The following is a 20,091-nucleotide window of genomic DNA, read 5'->3' on the forward strand; positions in this document are numbered from 1 at the left end:
GACACCTCAGCTCTGGAGACCGTGTTTGGAGTAGCCATTGTAACACCATGAGTGAGTTTATCAATCAATCAATGTTTATTTATATAGCCCTAAATCACAAGTGTCTCAAAGGGCTGCACAAGCCACAACCACATCCTCGGTACAGAGCCCACATAAGGGCAAGGAAAAACTCACCCCAGTGGGACGTCGATGTGAATGACTATGAGAAACCTTGGAGAGGACCGCATATGTGGGTAACCCACCCCCGCTCTAGGGGAGACCGAATGCAATGGATGTCGAGTGGGTCTGACATAATAGTGTGGTCCAGTCCATGGTGGATCCAACATAATAGTGAGAGTCCAGTCCATAGTGGATATAACATAATAGTGAGAGTCCAGTCCATAGTGGATCTATCATAATAGTGAGAGTCCAGTCCATAGTGGATCCAACATAATAGTGAGAGTCCAGTCCATAGTGGATCCAACATAATAGTGAGAGTCCAGTCCATAGTGGATCTAACATAATAGTGTAAGAGTCCAGTCCATAGTGGATCTAACATAATAGTGAGAGAGTCCAGTCCATAGTGGATCTAACATAATAGTGAGAGTCCAGTCCATAGTGGATCTAACATAATAGTGTAAGAGTCCAGTCCATAGTGGATCTAACATAATAGTGTGAGAGTCCAGTCCATAGTGGATCTAACATAATAGTGAGAGTCCAGTCCATAGTGGATCTAACATAATAGTGAGAGTCCAGTCCATAGTGGATCCAACACAATAGTGAGAGTCCAGTCCATAGTGGATCTAACATAATAGTGTGAGAGTCCAGTCCATAGTGGATCTAACATAATAGTGAGAGTCCAGTCCATAGTGGATCTAACATAATAGTGTAAGAGTCCAGTCCATAGTGGATCTAACATAATAGTGAGAGTCCAGTCCATAGTGGATCTAACATAATAGTGTAAGAGTCCAGTCCATAGTGGATCTAACATAATAGTGAGAGAGTCCAGTCCATAGTGGATCTAACATAATAGTGAGAGTCCAGTCCATAGTGGATCTAACATAATAATGAGAGTCCAGTCCATAGTGGATCTAACATAATATTGTGAGAGTCCAGTCCATAGTGGATCTAACATAATAGTGTGAGAGTCCAGTCCATAGTGGATCTAACATAATAGTGAGAGTCCAGTCCATAGTGGATCCAACATAATAGTGAGAGTCCAGTCCATAGTGGATCTAACATAATAGTGTAAGAGTCCAGTCCATAGTGGATCTAACATAATAGTGAGAGAGTCCAGTCCATAGTGGATCTAACATAATAGTGTAAGAGTCCAGTCCATAGTGGATCTAACATAATAGTGAGAGTCCAGTCCATAGTGGATCTAACATAATAGTGAGAGTCCAGTCCATAGTGGATCTAACATAATAGTGTAAGAGTCCAGTCCATAGTGGATCTAACATAATAGTGAAAGAGTCCAGTCCATAGTGGATCTAACATAATATTGTGAGAGTCCAGTCCATAGTGGATCTAACATAATAGTGTAAGAGTCCAGTCCATAGTGGATCTAACATAATAGTGAGAGTCCAGTCCATAGTGGATCTAACATAATAGTGTAAGAGTCCAGTCCATAGTGGATCTAACATAATAGTGAGAGAGTCCCGTCCATAGTGGATCTAACATAATAGTGAGAGTCCAGTCCATAGTGGATCTAACATAATAGTGTAAGAGTCCAGTCCATAGTGGATCTAACATAATATTGTGAGAGTCCAGTCCATAGTGGATCTAACATAATAGTGTGAGAGTCCAGTCCATAGTGGATCTAACATAATAGTGTGAGAGTCCAGTCCATAGTGGATCTAACATAATAGTGAGAGTCCAGTCCATAGTGGATCTAACATAATATTGTGAGAGTCCAGTCCATAGTGGATCTAACATAATAGTGTGAGAGTCCAGTCCATAGTGGATCTAACATAATAGTGAGAGTCCAGTCCATAGTGGATCCAACATAATAGTGAGAGTCCAGTCCATAGTGGATCCAACATAATAGTAAGAGTCCAGTCCATAGTGGATCTAACATAATAGTGAGAGTCCAGTCCATAGTGGATCCAACATAATAGTAAGAGTCCAGTCCATAGTGGGGCCAGCAGGACACCATCCCGAGCGGAGACGGGTCAGCAGTGCAGAGATGTTCCCAGCCGATGCACAGGCGAGCGGTCCACCCCGGGTCCCGACTCTGGACAGCCAGCACTTCATCCATGGCCACCGGACCTGTGCCCCCCCCCCCCCCTCCACAAGGAATAGGGGAGCAGAGGAGAAAAGAAAAGAAACGGCAGATCAACTGGTCTAACAGGGGGTCTATTCAAAGGCTAGAGTATACAAATGAGTTTTAAGATGGGACTTAAATGCTTCTACTGAGGTAGCATCTCTAATTGTTACCGGGAGGGCATTCCATAGTACTAGAGCCCCAATAGAAAACGCTCTACAGCCCGCAGACTTTTTTTGGGCTCTGGGAATCACTAATAAGCCGGAGTTCTTTGAAGGCAGATTTCTTGCCGGGACATATGGTACAATACAATCAGCAAGATAGGACGGAGCTAGACCGTGTAGTATTTTATACGTAAGTAGTAAAACCTTAAAGTCACATCTTAAGTGCACAGGAAGCCAGTGCAGGTGAGCCAGTATAGGTATATATATAGGTATATATGTATATAAAGGTGTATATACAGTATAGGCGTAATATGATCAAACTTTCTTGTTCTTGTCAAAAGTCTAGCAGCCGCATTTTGTAGCAAGTGTAATCTTTAGAACCATAAGGTAGTGGCCATCATCACGTTGGACAGCTAGCAGCTAGTTAGCCAAGCCAGCAGGAAAAAGCAAAAGACTCGGCAGGTCAGAACTAGGCCCCACTTTGGACACCTCAGCTCTGGAGGCCGTGTTTGGAGTAGGAATGTAAATGTTTGGTGCAGAAACCAGGTGACATTTGTGTTTGGTCTCAGTCGCGTGTTTATTCCTGATCTCTTTGTTGCCATGGACTCTTCTTGTTTTGCATCTGGCCCTGGTTAGTGGTCAGGACGCTCACCTGCTCCTGATCACTATTCAGCGAGCTATTTCTACCTTCCTCACCGTTGACTCAGCCTAGCAGTCTTGCTCGCTACACACGCGACAGACCCATCAATTCCTTACGTACGTTTATTTTTGAACATCTTCAAAATACAGCAAGAGTTCGCCCAATTCTCTCTGGGGGCCACACGCAGAAGTTGATGCATGCTTTGATCACATATAGATTATGGTAAGGTCTTCCTAAAAAGGTTATTGCACCTTTAAAACTACTCCCTGATTTAGCAGCACAGATCCTGACGAAGACCAGAAGGTGGGCTCACATTACACCAGTTTTAAAATCTCTGCATTGGCTCACTGTGTTTCAGGATCAATTTTAAAGTTTTTCTTATGTTTCATAAATGTTTTTTATGGTATTGGGTCTTGACGAAGATAGATATCTACATATATCCATATTTAAGAGTTAATTCTTTCTATAGTCATGTTGGAAATAACTAGTGTTTTCTCTTTGTGCTCCATCTCATGACCGAGGGTACACTGTGGACTACCTTGAGCTCGGAATGCAGGGAGTAGCAATACTCCCTCTTATTTGTTATCTCATCCTGTCTGTAGCTAAGGAGAACAATAGACATGTGTATTCGTTCTGGAGGGTGGGGGCGAGGGACATATCTTGGGTAATGTTTTTCAGATCAACTTGGCTACGCAATTGAATGTGTTGTCCTAGGCTGGTCTCTTCAAAGCTTTGAAAATAAATGACAAAATACCTATTCTGTTCTGGTGATAATTTAAACTCAGTTTATGTGTCATCAAAAGAACTTGGGATTGACCAGTAACTTAAACTCCCTTGGAGGAACATCTGGTCCAAACGCAACAGTCTTCACATATGCTTTTACCCTACGAACCTTCGCAGACCCTGAGATCCTCCGGCTCTCGTCTCCTAATTGTTCCAAAAGTCAGGACACCAAGTCACAGGATGGCATCTTTCCCATCTGTGGAACATCTTGCCAGAGGACCTCAGGCCTGCGGAGAAAGTTCATGTTTTTAAGAGCAGCCTTGAGACACACCTTTTGCTTTGCCTTTTAGCTGGTATTTATTAATTTTATTTTAGTTTTTATTGGTTTTATTCATGTATTATGTATATTTACTGTCTGTGATGAGGTGGCCACTTGTCCAGGTCTACGCCACCTTCCTTGTCCAGGTGTACACTACCTTCCTGGTCCAGGTGTACACTACCTTCCTTGTACAGGTGTACGCCGCCTTCCTTGTCCAGGTCTACACCACCTTCCTTGTCCAGGTGTACACTACCTTCCTTGTCCAGTTGTACGCTACCTTCCTTGTACAGGTGTACGCCACCTTCCTTGTCCAGGTGTACGCTACCTTCCTTGTCCAGGTGTACCCTACCTTCCTTGTCCAGGTGTACCCTACCTTCCTTGTACAGGTGTACATCGCCTTCCTTGTCCAGGTGTAATTTACCTTCCTTGTGGGAGGTGTACTCCACCTTCCTTGAACAAGTTTTACCCTACCTTCCTTGTCCAGGTATACGAAACCTTCCTTGTCCAGGTCTAACCCCCCCTTCCTTGTACAGGTGTATAAATGTGAATGTTTGGTGCATAAATGTAAATGTTAGGTGTATAAATGTGAATGTTTGGTGTATAAATGTAAATGTTTGGTGTATAAATGTGAATGTTTGGTGTATAAATGTGAATGTTTGGTGTATAAATGTAAATGTTTGGTGTATAAATGTAAATGTTTGGTGTATAAATGTAAATGTTTGGTGTATAAATGTAAATGTTTGGTGTATAAATGTGAATGTTTGGTGTATAAATGTAAATGTTTGGTGTATAAATGTGAATGTTTGGTGTATAAATGTAAATGTTTGGTGTATAAATGTAAATGTTTGGTGTATAAATGTGAATGTTTGGTGTATAAATGTAAATGTTTGGTGTATAAATGTGAATGTTTGGTGTATAAATGTGAATGTTTGGTGTATAAATGTAAATGTTTGGTGTATAAATGTAAATGTTTGGTGTATAAATGTGAATGTTTGGTGTATAAATGTAAATGTTTGGTGTATAAATGTAAATGTTTGGTGTATAAATGTGAATGTTTGGTGTATAAATGTGAATGTTTGGTGTATAAATGTAAATGTTTGGTGTATAAATGTAAATGTTTGGTGTATAAATGTAAATGTTTGGTATATAAATGTAAATGGTGTATAAATGTGAATGTTTGGTGTATAAATGTAAATGTTTGGTGTATAAATGTGAATGTTTGGTGTATAAATGTGAATGTTTGGTGTATAAATGTAAATGTTTGGTGTATAAATGTAAATGTTTGGTGTATAAATGTAAATGTTTGGTGTATAAATGTGAATGTTTGGTGTATAAATGTAAATGTTTGGTGTATAAATGTGAATGTTTGGTGTATAAATGTAAATGTTTGGTGTATAAATGTAAATGTTTGGTGTATAAATGTAAATGTTTGGTGTATAAATGTAAATGTTTGGTGTATAAATGTGAATGTTTGGTGTATAAATGTGAATGTTTGGTGTATAAATGTAAATGTTTGGTGTATAAATGTGAATGTTTGGTGTATAAATGTAAATGTTTGGTGTATAAATGTAAATGTTTGGTGTATAAATGTGAATGTTTGGTGTATAAATGTAAATGTTTGGTGTATAAATGTGAATGTTTGGTGTATAAATGTAAATGTTTGGTGTATAAATGTGAATGTTTGGTGTATAAATGTAAATGTTTGGTGTATAAATGTGAATGTTTGGTGTATAAATGTAAATGTTTGGTGTATAAATGTAAATGTTTGGTGTATAAATGTAAATGTTTGGTGTATAAATGTAAATGTTTGGTGTATAAATGTAAATGTTTGGTGTATAAATGTAAATGTTTGGTGTATAAATGTGAATGTTTGGTGTATAAATGTAAATGTTTGGTGTATAAATGTAAATGTTTGGTGTATAAGCGAGAGGGACAAGCGGTAGGAAATGGATGGACGAACAACACAGCAGAACATTTTAGTCGTATGCCGTTTGGGATGTTATTCTCACTTCGGCCGTTAGAGGGCACACTCGCGTCTTTTCCTTCTCTACCTTGTTGCTGACTTCCGGTCTGTGGGCCACTCGGCATTCTTCGGAAATGTTCGGCCGCTAACGGTCGGAATGTTCAAATGTTGCTGTAGACTGAGGTGAAGAAAGAAAAGGGAGAAAAGAGGGACAGCGAGACGGCATGACGGTGCTGCAAGAACCGGTTCAGGTAAATAAAAGCTTTGGATTCGTTGTCATGAAGGGAAAGTGGACACTCGGTCACGGCCTGCTGCTCTTTCACCTCCCGGTCTCAGCTGCTGCTTCAGGCCGCCCAAGTGCCCTCTTTCCCCGGGTACACAGGCCGCCCAAGTGCCCTCTTTCCCCGGGTACACAGGCCGCCAAAGTGCCCTCTTTCCCCGGGTACACAGGCCGCCAAAGTGCCCTCTTTCCCCGGGTACACAGGCCTCCCAAGTGCCCTCTTTCCCCGGGTACACAGGCCGCTCAAGTGCCCTCTTTCCCCGGGTACACAGGCCGCCAAAGTGCCCTCTTTCCCCGGGTACACAGGCCGCCCAAGTGCCCTCTTTCCCCGGGTACACAGGCCGCCCAAGTGCCCTCTTTCCCCGGGTCCACAGGCCTCGCATCCCGCCATCATCCTTTCTCTTTGCTGCCGACACACCACGGAGGTGGTTAGCTCGGGACTATTAATGTTGCCACTAGAGAGATGTTCATTGCAACATTTAGACATTGTGGAGCTTTCAGCGGACAGATGAGTGCGGAAGTGATGGATGATGAAGGCCAGCAGTAAGTTGCAAGAAGTCAAGTCAAAGTGATATTTTCTCCCTCGCTAATAACTGCAGTGCTAATTCTTCTTGTCGCATCAAACGCACGAAAAGCGAACCGCTGCCCAAATGTCAACTAAACATTTCTTATCGCTGATATTTCTTTGACTTTGCCGCGCAGCCAGTCGACAATGTGCTCCTTTTAACAAGGTTATTTATTGTTAGCATGGCGGCTAGCAGTGCTAGCTATCAGCTGGTTAGCTTCTCTCATGTCCACTCATCATTACATCTTCTCTCATGTCCACTCATCATTACATCTTCTCTCATGTCCACTCATCATTACATCTTCTCTCATGTCCGCTCATCATTACATCTTCTCTCATGTTACATCTTCTCTCATGTTACATCTTCTCTCATGTACACTCATCATTACATCTTCTCTCATGTTACATCTTCTCTCATGTCCACTCATCATTACATCTTCTCTCATCATTACATCTTCTCTCATGTTACATCTTCTCTCATGTCCGCTCATCATTACATCTTCTCTCATCATTACATCTTCTCTCATGTTACATCTTCTCTCATGTCCGCTCATCATTACATCTTCTCTCATGTTACATCTTCTCTCATGTTACATCTTCTCTCATGTACACTCATCATTACATCTTCTCTCATGTTACATCTTCTCTCATGTCCACTCATCATTACATCTTCTCTCATCATTACATCTTCTCTCATGTTACATCTTCTCTCATGTCCGCTCATCATTACATCTTCTCTCATCATTACATCTTCTCTCATGTTACATCTTCTCTCATGTCCGCTCATCATTACATCTTCTCTCATCATTACATCTTCTCTCATGTCCGCTCATCATTACATCTTCTCTCATCATTACATCTTCTCTCATGTTACATCTTCTCTCATGTCCGCTCATCATTACATCTTCTCTCATCATTACATCTTCTCTCATGTTACATCTTCTCTCATGTCCGCTCATCATTACATCTTCTCTCATCATTACATCTTCTCTCATGTTACATCTTCTCTCATGTCCGCTCATCATTACATCTTCTCTCATGTTACATCTTCTCTCATGTCCGCTCATCATTACATCTTCTCTCATGTTACATCTTCTCTCATGTCCACTCATCATTACATCTTCTCTCATGTTACATCTTCTCTCATGTCTACTCATCATTACATCTTCTCTCATGTCCGCTCATCATTACATCTTCTCTCATGTTACATCTTCTCTCATGTCCGCTCATCATTACATCTTCTCTCATGTTACATCTTCTCTCATGTCTACTCATCATTACATCTTCTCTCATGTCCGCTCATCATTACATCTTCTCTCATGTTACATCTTCTCTCATGTCCACTCATCATTACATCTTCTCTCATGTTACATCTTCTCTCATGTCCACTCATCATTACATCTTCTCTCATCATTACATCTTCTCTCATGTTACATCTTCTCTCATGTCCGCTCATCATTACATCTTCTCTCATCATTACATCTTCTCTCATGTCCGCTCATCATTACATCTTCTCTCATCATTACATCTTCTCTCATGTTACATCTTCTCTCATGTCCGCTCATCATTACATCTTCTCTCATCATTACATCTTCTCTCATGTTACATCTTCTCTCATGTCCGCTCATCATTACATCTTCTCTCATGTTACATCTTCTCTCATGTTACATCTTCTCTCATGTCCGCTCATCATTACATCTTCTCTCATGTCCACTCATCATTACATCTTCTCTCATGTTACATCTTCTCTCATGTCTACTCATCATTACATCTTCTCTCATGTCCGCTCATCATTACATCTTCTCTCATGTTACATCTTCTCTCATGTCCGCTCATCATTACATCTTCTCTCATGTTACATCTTCTCTCATGTCTACTCATCATTACATCTTCTCTCATGTCCGCTCATCATTACATCTTCTCTCATGTTACATCTTCTCTCATGTCCACTCATCATTACATCTTCTCTCATGTTACATCTTCTCTCATGTCCACTCATCATTACATCTTCTCTCATCATTACATCTTCTCTCATGTTACATCTTCTCTCATGTTACATCTTCTCTCATGTTACATCTTCTCTCATGTACACTCATCATTACATCTTCTCTCATGTTACATCTTCTCTCATGTCCACTCATCATTACATCTTCTCTCATCATTACATCTTCTCTCATGTTACATCTTCTCTCATGTCCGCTCATCATTACATCTTCTCTCATCATTACATCTTCTCTCATGTTACATCTTCTCTCATGTCCGCTCATCATTACATCTTCTCTCATCATTACATCTTCTCTCATGTCCGCTCATCATTACATCTTCTCTCATCATTACATCTTCTCTCATGTTACATCTTCTCTCATGTCCGCTCATCATTACATCTTCTCTCATCATTACATCTTCTCTCATGTTACATCTTCTCTCATGTCCGCTCATCATTACATCTTCTCTCATGTTACATCTTCTCTCATGTTACATCTTCTCTCATGTCCACTCATCATTACATCTTCTCTCATGTTACATCTTCTCTCATGTCTACTCATCATTACATCTTCTCTCATGTCCGCTCATCATTACATCTTCTCTCATGTTACATCTTCTCTCATGTCCGCTCATCATTACATCTTCTCTCATGTTACATCTTCTCTCATGTCTACTCATCATTACATCTTCTCTCATGTCCGCTCATCATTACATCTTCTCTCATGTTACATCTTCTCTCATGTCCGCTCATCATTACATCTTCTCTCATGTTACATCTTCTCTCATGTCCACTCATCATTACATCTTCTCTCATGTTACATCTTCTCTCATGTCTACTCATCATTACATCTTCTCTCATGTTACATCTTCTCTCATGTCCACTCATCATTACATCTTCTCTCATGTTACATCTTCTCTCATGTCTACTCATCATTACATCTTCTCTCATGTTACATCTTCTCTCATGTCCACTCATCATTACATCTTCTCTCATGTTACATCTTCTCTCATGTTACATCTTCTCTCATGTCTACTCATCATTACATCTTCTCTCATGTTACATCTTCTCTCATGTCCGCTCATCATTACATCTTCTCTCATGTTACATCTTCTCTCATGTCCGCTCATCATTACATCTTCTCTCATGTTACATCTTCTCTCATGTCCACTCATCATTACATCTTCTCTCATGTTACATCTTCTCTCATGTCTACTCATCATTACATCTTCTCTCATGTCCGCTCATCATTACATCTTCTCTCATGTTACATCTTCTCTCATGTCCACTCATCATTACATCTTCTCTCATGTTACATCTTCTCTCATGTCCACTCATCATTACATCTTCTCTCATCATTACATCTTCTCTCATGTTACATCTTCTCTCATGTCCGCTCATCATTACATCTTCTCTCATCATTACATCTTCTCTCATGTCCGCTCATCATTACATCTTCTCTCATCATTACATCTTCTCTCATGTTACATCTTCTCTCATGTCCGCTCATCATTACATCTTCTCTCATCATTACATCTTCTCTCATGTTACATCTTCTCTCATGTCCGCTCATCATTACATCTTCTCTCATCATTACATCTTCTCTCATGTTACATCTTCTCTCATGTCCGCTCATCATTACATCTTCTCTCATGTTACATCTTCTCTCATGTTACATCTTCTCTCATGTCCGCTCATCATTACATCTTCTCTCATGTCCACTCATCATTACATCTTCTCTCATGTTACATCTTCTCTCATGTCTACTCATCATTACATCTTCTCTCATGTCCGCTCATCATTACATCTTCTCTCATGTTACATCTTCTCTCATGTCCGCTCATCATTACATCTTCTCTCATGTTACATCTTCTCTCATGTCTACTCATCATTACATCTTCTCTCATGTCCGCTCATCATTACATCTTCTCTCATGTTACATCTTCTCTCATGTCCACTCATCATTACATCTTCTCTCATGTTACATCTTCTCTCATGTCCACTCATCATTACATCTTCTCTCATCATTACATCTTCTCTCATGTTACATCTTCTCTCATGTCCGCTCATCATTACATCTTCTCTCATGTTACATCTTCTCTCATGTTACATCTTCTCTCATGTACACTCATCATTACATCTTCTCTCATGTTACATCTTCTCTCATGTCCACTCATCATTACATCTTCTCTCATCATTACATCTTCTCTCATGTTACATCTTCTCTCATGTCCGCTCATCATTACATCTTCTCTCATCATTACATCTTCTCTCATGTTACATCTTCTCTCATGTCCGCTCATCATTACATCTTCTCTCATCATTACATCTTCTCTCATGTCCGCTCATCATTACATCTTCTCTCATCATTACATCTTCTCTCATGTTACATCTTCTCTCATGTCCGCTCATCATTACATCTTCTCTCATCATTACATCTTCTCTCATGTTACATCTTCTCTCATGTCCGCTCATCATTACATCTTCTCTCATGTTACATCTTCTCTCATGTTACATCTTCTCTCATGTCCACTCATCATTACATCTTCTCTCATGTTACATCTTCTCTCATGTCTACTCATCATTACATCTTCTCTCATGTCCGCTCATCATTACATCTTCTCTCATGTTACATCTTCTCTCATGTCCGCTCATCATTACATCTTCTCTCATGTTACATCTTCTCTCATGTCTACTCATCATTACATCTTCTCTCATGTCCGCTCATCATTACATCTTCTCTCATGTTACATCTTCTCTCATGTCCGCTCATCATTACATCTTCTCTCATGTTACATCTTCTCTCATGTCCACTCATCATTACATCTTCTCTCATGTTACATCTTCTCTCATGTCTACTCATCATTACATCTTCTCTCATGTTACATCTTCTCTCATGTCCACTCATCATTACATCTTCTCTCATGTTACATCTTCTCTCATGTCTACTCATCATTACATCTTCTCTCATGTTACATCTTCTCTCATGTCCACTCATCATTACATCTTCTCTCATGTTACATCTTCTCTCATGTTACATCTTCTCTCATGTCTACTCATCATTACATCTTCTCTCATGTTACATCTTCTCTCATGTCCGCTCATCATTACATCTTCTCTCATGTTACATCTTCTCTCATGTCCGCTCATCATTACATCTTCTCTCATGTTACATCTTCTCTCATGTCCACTCATCATTACATCTTCTCTCATGTTACATCTTCTCTCATGTCTACTCATCATTACATCTTCTCTCATGTCCACTCATCATTACATCTTCTCTCATCATTACATCTTCTCTCATGTTACATCTTCTCTCATGTCCGCTCATCATTACATCTTCTCTCATGTTACATCTTCTCTCATGTTACATCTTCTCTCATGTACACTCATCATTACATCTTCTCTCATGTTACATCTTCTCTCATGTCCACTCATCATTACATCTTCTCTCATCATTACATCTTCTCTCATGTTACATCTTCTCTCATGTCCGCTCATCATTACATCTTCTCTCATCATTACATCTTCTCTCATGTTACATCTTCTCTCATGTCCGCTCATCATTACATCTTCTCTCATCATTACATCTTCTCTCATGTCCGCTCATCATTACATCTTCTCTCATCATTACATCTTCTCTCATGTTACATCTTCTCTCATGTCCGCTCATCATTACATCTTCTCTCATCATTACATCTTCTCTCATGTTACATCTTCTCTCATGTCCGCTCATCATTACATCTTCTCTCATGTTACATCTTCTCTCATGTTACATCTTCTCTCATGTCCACTCATCATTACATCTTCTCTCATGTTACATCTTCTCTCATGTCTACTCATCATTACATCTTCTCTCATGTCCGCTCATCATTACATCTTCTCTCATGTTACATCTTCTCTCATGTCCGCTCATCATTACATCTTCTCTCATGTTACATCTTCTCTCATGTCTACTCATCATTACATCTTCTCTCATGTCCGCTCATCATTACATCTTCTCTCATGTTACATCTTCTCTCATGTCCGCTCATCATTACATCTTCTCTCATGTTACATCTTCTCTCATGTCCACTCATCATTACATCTTCTCTCATGTTACATCTTCTCTCATGTCTACTCATCATTACATCTTCTCTCATGTTACATCTTCTCTCATGTCCACTCATCATTACATCTTCTCTCATGTTACATCTTCTCTCATGTCTACTCATCATTACATCTTCTCTCATGTTACATCTTCTCTCATGTCCACTCATCATTACATCTTCTCTCATGTTACATCTTCTCTCATGTTACATCTTCTCTCATGTCTACTCATCATTACATCTTCTCTCATGTTACATCTTCTCTCATGTCCGCTCATCATTACATCTTCTCTCATGTTACATCTTCTCTCATGTCCGCTCATCATTACATCTTCTCTCATGTTACATCTTCTCTCATGTCCACTCATCATTACATCTTCTCTCATGTTACATCTTCTCTCATGTCTACTCATCATTACATCTTCTCTCATGTCCGCTCATCATTACATCTTCTCTCATGTTACATCTTCTCTCATGTCCGCTCATCATTACATCTTCTCTCATGTTACATCTTCTCTCATGTCTACTCATCATTACATCTTCTCTCATGTCCGCTCATCATTACATCTTCTCTCATGTTACATCTTCTCTCATGTCCGCTCATCATTAGATCTTCTCTCATGTTACATCTTCTCTCATGTCCACTCATCATTACATCTTCTCTCATGTTACATCTTCTCTCATGTCTACTCATCATTACATCTTCTCTCATGTTACATCTTCTCTCATGTCCACTCATCATTACATCTTCTCTCATGTTACATCTTCTCTCATGTTACATCTTCTCTCATGTCTACTCATCATTACATCTTCTCTCATGTTACATCTTCTCTCATGTCCACTCATCATTACATCTTCTCTCATGTTACATCTTCTCTCATGTTACATCTTCTCTCATGTCTACTCATCATTACATCTTCTCTCATGTTACATCTTCTCTCATGTCCGCTCATCATTACATCTTCTCTCATGTTACATCTTCTCTCATGTCCGCTCATCATTACATCTTCTCTCATGTTACATCTTCTCTCATGTCCGCTCATCATTACATCTTCTCTCATGTTACATCTTCTCTCATGTCCGCTCATCATTACATCTTCTCTCATCATTACATCTTCTCTCATGTTACATCTTCTCTCATGTCCGCTCATCATTACATCTTCTCTCATGTTACATCTTCTCTCATGTTACATCTTCTCTCATGTCCACTCATCATTACATCTTCTCTCATGTTACATCTTCTCTCATGTCCACTCATCATTACATCTTCTCTCATGTTACATCTTCTCTCATGTTACATCTTCTCTCATGTTACATCTTCTCTCATGTCCACTCATCATTAGAGTGTGTGCATGAGGACGCCTGGTGTTGAATAATGAAGACTTGAAGCGGGTGATGGCATGTTTGAACATTACATCATCACACACATTTAAATGCATGGACAACATGAGAGTAATAATCTATATGACTTGTGACAACATGAGAGTAATAATCAATGACTTAAGACAACATGAGAGTAACACTGAATATGACTTAAGACAACATGAGAGTAACACTGAATATGACTTATGACAATATGAGAGTAACACTGAATCGGGCTTGTGACAACATGAGAGTAATAATCAATGACTTATGACAACATGAGAGTAATAATCAATTACTTATGACAATATGAGAGTAATAATCAATATGACTTATGACAACATGAGAGTAATAATCAATGACTTATGACAACATGAGAGTAATAATCAATTACTTATGACAACATGAGAGTAATAATCAATTACTTATGACAATATGAGAGTAATAATCAATATGACTTATGACAACATGAGAGTAATAATCAATGACTTATGACAATATGAGAGTAATAATCAATATGACTTATGACAACATGAGAGTAATAATCAATGACTTATGACAACATGAGAGTAATAATCAATGACATGACAATATGAGAGTAATAATCAATATGACTTATGACAACATGAGAGTAATAATCAATGACTTATGACAACATGAGAGTAATAATCAATGACTTATGACAACATGAGAGTAATAATCAATGACTTATGACAACATGAGAGTAATAATCAATATGACTTATGACAATATGAGAGTAATAATCAATATGACTTATGACAACATGAGTAACAATGTATATGACTTATGACTTCATGAGAGTGACAATGAATATGACTTATGACAACATGAGAGTTTTAGTCATGCACTTTGTCCTCTTTTAGTCGTGCACTTTGTCCTGTTTTAGTCATCCTCTTTTAGTCATGCACTTTGTCCTGTTTTAATCGTGCACTTATTCCTCTTTTAGTCATGCACTTTGTCCTGTTTTAATCATCCTTTTTTAGTCATGCACTTTGTCCTGTTTTAGTCATGCACTTTGTCCTCTTTTAGTCATGCACTTTGTCCTGTTTTAGTCATGCACTTTTTCCTCTTTTAGTCATGCACTTTGTCCTCTTTTAGTCGTGCACTTTGTCCTGTTTTAGTCATCCTCTTTTAGTCATGCACTTTGTCCTGTTTTAATCGTGCACTTATTCCTCTTTTAGTCATGCACTTTGTCCTGTTTTAATCATCCTTTTTTAGTCATGCACTTTGTCCTGTTTTAGTCATGCACTTTGTCCTCTTTTAGTCATGCACTTTGTCCTGTTTTAATCATCCTCTTTTAGTCATGCACTTTGTCCTGTTTTAATCATCCTCTTTTAGTCATGCACTTTGTCCTCTTTTAGTCATGCACTTTTTCCTCTTTTAGTCATGCACTTTGTCCTGTTTTAATCATCCTTTTTTTAGTCATGCACTTTGTCCTGTTTTAGTCATGCACTTTGTCCTGTTTTAGTCATGCACTTTGTCCTGTTTTAATCATCCTCTTTTAGTCATGCACTTTGTCCTGTTTTAATCATCCTCTTTTAGTCATGCACTTTGTCCTCTTTTAGTCATGCACTTTGTCCTCTTTTAGTCATGCACTTTGTCCTGTTTTAGTCGTGTACTTTGTCCTGTTTTAGTCATGGACTTTGTCCTGTTTTAATCATCCTCTTTTAGTCATGCACTTTGTCCTGTTTTAGTCATGCACTTTGTCCTGTTTTAGTTGTGTACTTTGTCCTGTTTTAGTCATGGACTTTGTCCTGTTTTAGTCATGCACTTTGTCCTGTTTTAATCATCCTCTTTTAGTCATGCACTTTGTCCTGTTTTAGTCATGCACTTTGTCCTCTTTTAGTCATGCACTTTTTCCTCTTTTAGTCATGCACTTTGTCCTGTTTTAGTCATGCACTTTGTCCTGTTTTAGTCATCTTCTTTTAGTCATGCACTTTGTCTTCTTTTAGTCATGCACTTTGTCCTGTTTTAGTTATGCACTTTGTCCTGTTTTAGTCATGCACTTTGTCCTGTTTTAATCATCCTCTTTTAGTCATGCACTTTGTCCTGTTTTAGTCATGCACTTTGTCCTGTTTTAATCATCCTCCTCTTTTAGTCATGCACTTTGTCCTGTTTTAGTCATGCACTTTGTCCTGTTTTAGTTATGCACTTTGTCCTCTTTTAGTCATGCATTTTGTCCTGTTTTAATCATCCTCTGTTTGTCATGCACTTTGTCCTCTTTTAGTCATCAATCAATCAATCAATGTTTATTTGTATAGCCCTAAATCACAAGTGTCTCAAAGGGCTGCACAAGCCACAACGACATCCTCGGTATAGCCCACATAAGGGCAAGGAAAAACTCACCCCAGTGGGACGTCGATGTGAATGACTATGAGAAACCTTGGAGAGGACCGCATATGTGGGTAACCCCCCCCCACTTTGTCCTGTTTTAGTCGGGTACTTGGTCCTGTTTTAGTCATGCACTTTGTCCTGTTTTAGTCATGCACTTTGTCCTATTTTAGTCATGCACTTTGTCCTATTTTAGTCATGCACTTTTTCCTGTTTTAGTCATGCACTTTGTCCTGTTTTAATCATTCTTTTTTAGTCATGTACTTTGTCCTGTTTTAGTCGTGCACTTTACCCTGTTTTAGTCATGCACTTTGTCCTGTTTTAGTCATGCACTTTGTCCTGTTTTAGTCATGTACTTTGTCCTGTTTTAATAATCCTCTTTTAGTCATGCACTTTGTCCTGTTTTAATCATCCTCTTTTAGTCATGCACTTTGTCCTGTTTTAGTCATGCACTTTTCCTGTTTTAGTCATGCACTTTGTCCTCTTTTAGTCGTGTACTTTGTCCTCTTTTAGTCGTGTACTTTGTCCTCTTTTAGTCGTGCACTTTGTCCTGTTTTAGTCGTGCACTTTGTCCTGTTTTAGTCATGCACTTTGTCCTGTTTTAGTCATGCACTTTGTCCTGTTTTAATCATCCTCTTTTAGTCATGCACTTTGTCCTGTTTTAATCATCCTCTTTTAGTCATGCACTTTGTCCTGTTTTAGTCATGCACTTTGTCCTGTTTTAGTCGTGTACTTTGTCCTCTTTTAGTCGTGCACTTTGTCCTGTTTTAGTCGTGCACTTTGTCCTGTTTTAGTCGTGCACTTTACCCTGTTTTAGTCATGCACGTTGTCCTGTTTTAATCACCCTCTTTTAGTCATGCACTTTGTCCTGCTTTAGTCATGCAATTTGTCCTGTTTTAATCATCCTCTTTTAGTTATGCACTTTGTCCTGCTTTAGTCATGCACTTTGTCCTGTTTTAATCATCCTCTTTTAGTTATGCACTTTGTCCTGTTTTAGTCATGCACTTTTCCTGTTTTAGTCATGCACTTTGTCCTGTTTTAGTCGTGTACTTTGTCCTCTTTTAGTCGTGCACTTTGTCCTCTTTTAGTCGTGCACTTTGTCCTGTTTTAGTCGTGCACTTTGTCCTGTTTTAGTCGTGTACTTTGTCCTGTTTTAGTCATGCACTTTGTCCTGTTTTAGTCATGCACTTTGTCCTGTTTTAGTCATGTACTTTGTCCTGTTTTAGTCATGCACTTTGTCCTGTTTTAATCATCCTCTTTTAGTCATGCACTTTGTCCTGTTTTAGTCATGCACTTTGTCCTGTTTTAGTCATGCACTTTGTCCTGTTTTAGTCATGCACTTTGTCCTGTTTTAGTCGTGTACTTTGTCCTCTTTTAGTCGTGCACTTTGTCCTCTTTTAGTCGTGTACTTTGTCCTGTTTTAGTCGTGTACTTTGTCCTCTTTTAGTCGTGCACTTTGTCCTCTTTTAGTCGTGTACTTTGTCCTGTTTTAGTCGTGCACTTTGTCCTGTTTTAGTCGTGCACTTTACCCTGTTTTAGTCATGCACGTTGTCCTGTTTTAATCACCCTCTTTTAGTCATGCACTTTGTCCTGTTTTAGTCGTGTACTTTGTCTGTTTTAATAATCCTCTTTTAGTCATGCACTTTGTCCTGCTTTAGTCATGCACTTTGTCCTGTTTTAATCATCCTCTTTTAGTTATGCACTTTGTCCTGTTTTAGTCATGCACTTTTCCTGTTTTAGTCATGCACTTTTCCTGTTTTAGTCATGCACTTTGTCCTCTTTTAGTCGTGTACTTTGTCCTCTTTTAGTCGTGCACTTTGTCCTGTTTTAGTCATGCACTTTGTCCTGTTTTAGTCGTGCTCTTTGTCCTGTTTTAGTCGTGTACTTTGTCCTGTTTTAGTCGTGCACTTTGTCCTCTTTTAGTCGTGCACTTTGTCCTGTTTTAGTCGTGCTCTTTGTCCTGTTTTAGTCGTGTACTTTGTCCTGTTTTAGTCGTGCACTTTGTCCTATTTTAATGACTTAAGACAACATAAGTAATATTCAAGAGGACTTATGACAACATTAGAGTAACACTGAATATGACTTATGACAACATGAGAGATGTGATTGATAAGTCTTGTGCACTTTGTCCTGTTTTAATGACTTATGGCAACATGAGAGTAACACTGAATATGACTTCTGTCAACATGAGAGTAACACTGAAATGACTTAAGACAACATGAGAGTAACACTGAATATGACTTATGACAACATGAGAGTAACACTGAATATGACTTAAGACAACATGAGAGTAACACTGAATATGACTTATGACAACATGAGAGTAACAATGAATATGACTTCTGACAACATGAGAGTAACACTGAAATGACTTAAGACAACATGAGAGTAACACTGAATATGACTTCTGACAACATGAGAGTAACAATGAATATGACTTATGACAACATGAGAGTAACAATGAATATGACTTCTGACAACATGAGAGTAACACTGAAATGAATTAAGACAACATCAGAGTAACAATGAATATGACTTATGACAACATGAGAGTAACAATGAATATGACTTATGACAACATGAGAGTAACAATGAATATGACTTCTGAGAACATGAGAGTAACACTGAAATGACTTAAGACAACATGAGAGTAACACTGAATATGACTTATGACAACATGAGAGTAACACTGAATATGACTTATGACAACATGAGAGTAACACTGAAATGACTTAAGACAACATGAGAGTAACACTGAATATGACTTCTGACAACATGAGAGTAACACTGAATATGACTTCTGACAACATGAGAGTAACAATGAATATGACTTATGACAACATGAGAGTAACAATGAATATGACTTCTGACAACATGAGAGTAACACTGAAATGACTTAAGACAACATGAGAGTAACACTGAATATGACTTATGACAACATGAGAGTAACACTGAATATGACTTATGACAACATGAGAGTAACACTGAAATGACTTAAGACAACATGAGAGTAACACTGAAATGAATTAAGACAACATGAGAGTAACAATGAATATGACTTATGACAACATGAGTAACACTGAAATGACTTAAGACAACATGAGAGTAACAATGAATATGACTTATGACAACATGAGAGTAACACTGAAATGACTTAAGACAACATGAGAGTAACACTGAATATGACTTATGACAACATGAGAGTAACAATGAATATGACTTCTGACAACATGAGAGTAACACTGAAATGACTTAAGACAACATGAGAGTAACACTGAATATGACTTCTGACAACATGAGAGTAACACTGAATATGACTTCTGACAACATGAGAGTAACAATGAATATGACTTATGACAACATGAGAGTAACAATGAATATGACTTCTGACAACATGAGAGTAACACTG

The 20,091-nt window shown here is 38.7% G+C and overlaps 1 protein-coding gene and 1 long non-coding RNA gene across 4 annotated transcripts in view; one reads left to right on the forward strand and one right to left on the reverse strand.

Annotated features, from left to right (window-relative positions):
- The window catches only part of LOC133615384 (uncharacterized), a 36,556-nt gene that overhangs the window by 1,593 nt on the left and 14,872 nt on the right, over nt 1–20,091 (reverse strand). For both annotated transcript variants that reach the window (XR_012051098.1, XR_009816706.2), the window contains one exon: nt 3,939–4,056. This is a non-coding gene — a long non-coding RNA (uncharacterized lncRNA). The remainder of the gene's footprint in view (nt 1–3,938; nt 4,057–20,091) is intronic.
- The window catches only part of cdc27 (cell division cycle 27), a 32,277-nt gene continuing 18,329 nt past the window's right edge, over nt 6,144–20,091 (forward strand). For both annotated transcript variants that reach the window (XM_072915728.1, XM_061973933.2), the window contains exon 1: nt 6,144–6,302. In XM_072915728.1, coding sequence (XP_072771829.1) covers nt 6,276–6,302 — 27 coding nt within the window. In that variant the 5' untranslated portion in view covers nt 6,144–6,275. The remainder of the gene's footprint in view (nt 6,303–20,091) is intronic.

Source organism: Nerophis lumbriciformis, linkage group LG22 (genome assembly GCF_033978685.3).
Source record: "Nerophis lumbriciformis linkage group LG22, RoL_Nlum_v2.1, whole genome shotgun sequence".
In the NCBI taxonomy this organism is placed as follows: Eukaryota; Metazoa; Chordata; class Actinopteri; order Syngnathiformes; family Syngnathidae; genus Nerophis; species Nerophis lumbriciformis.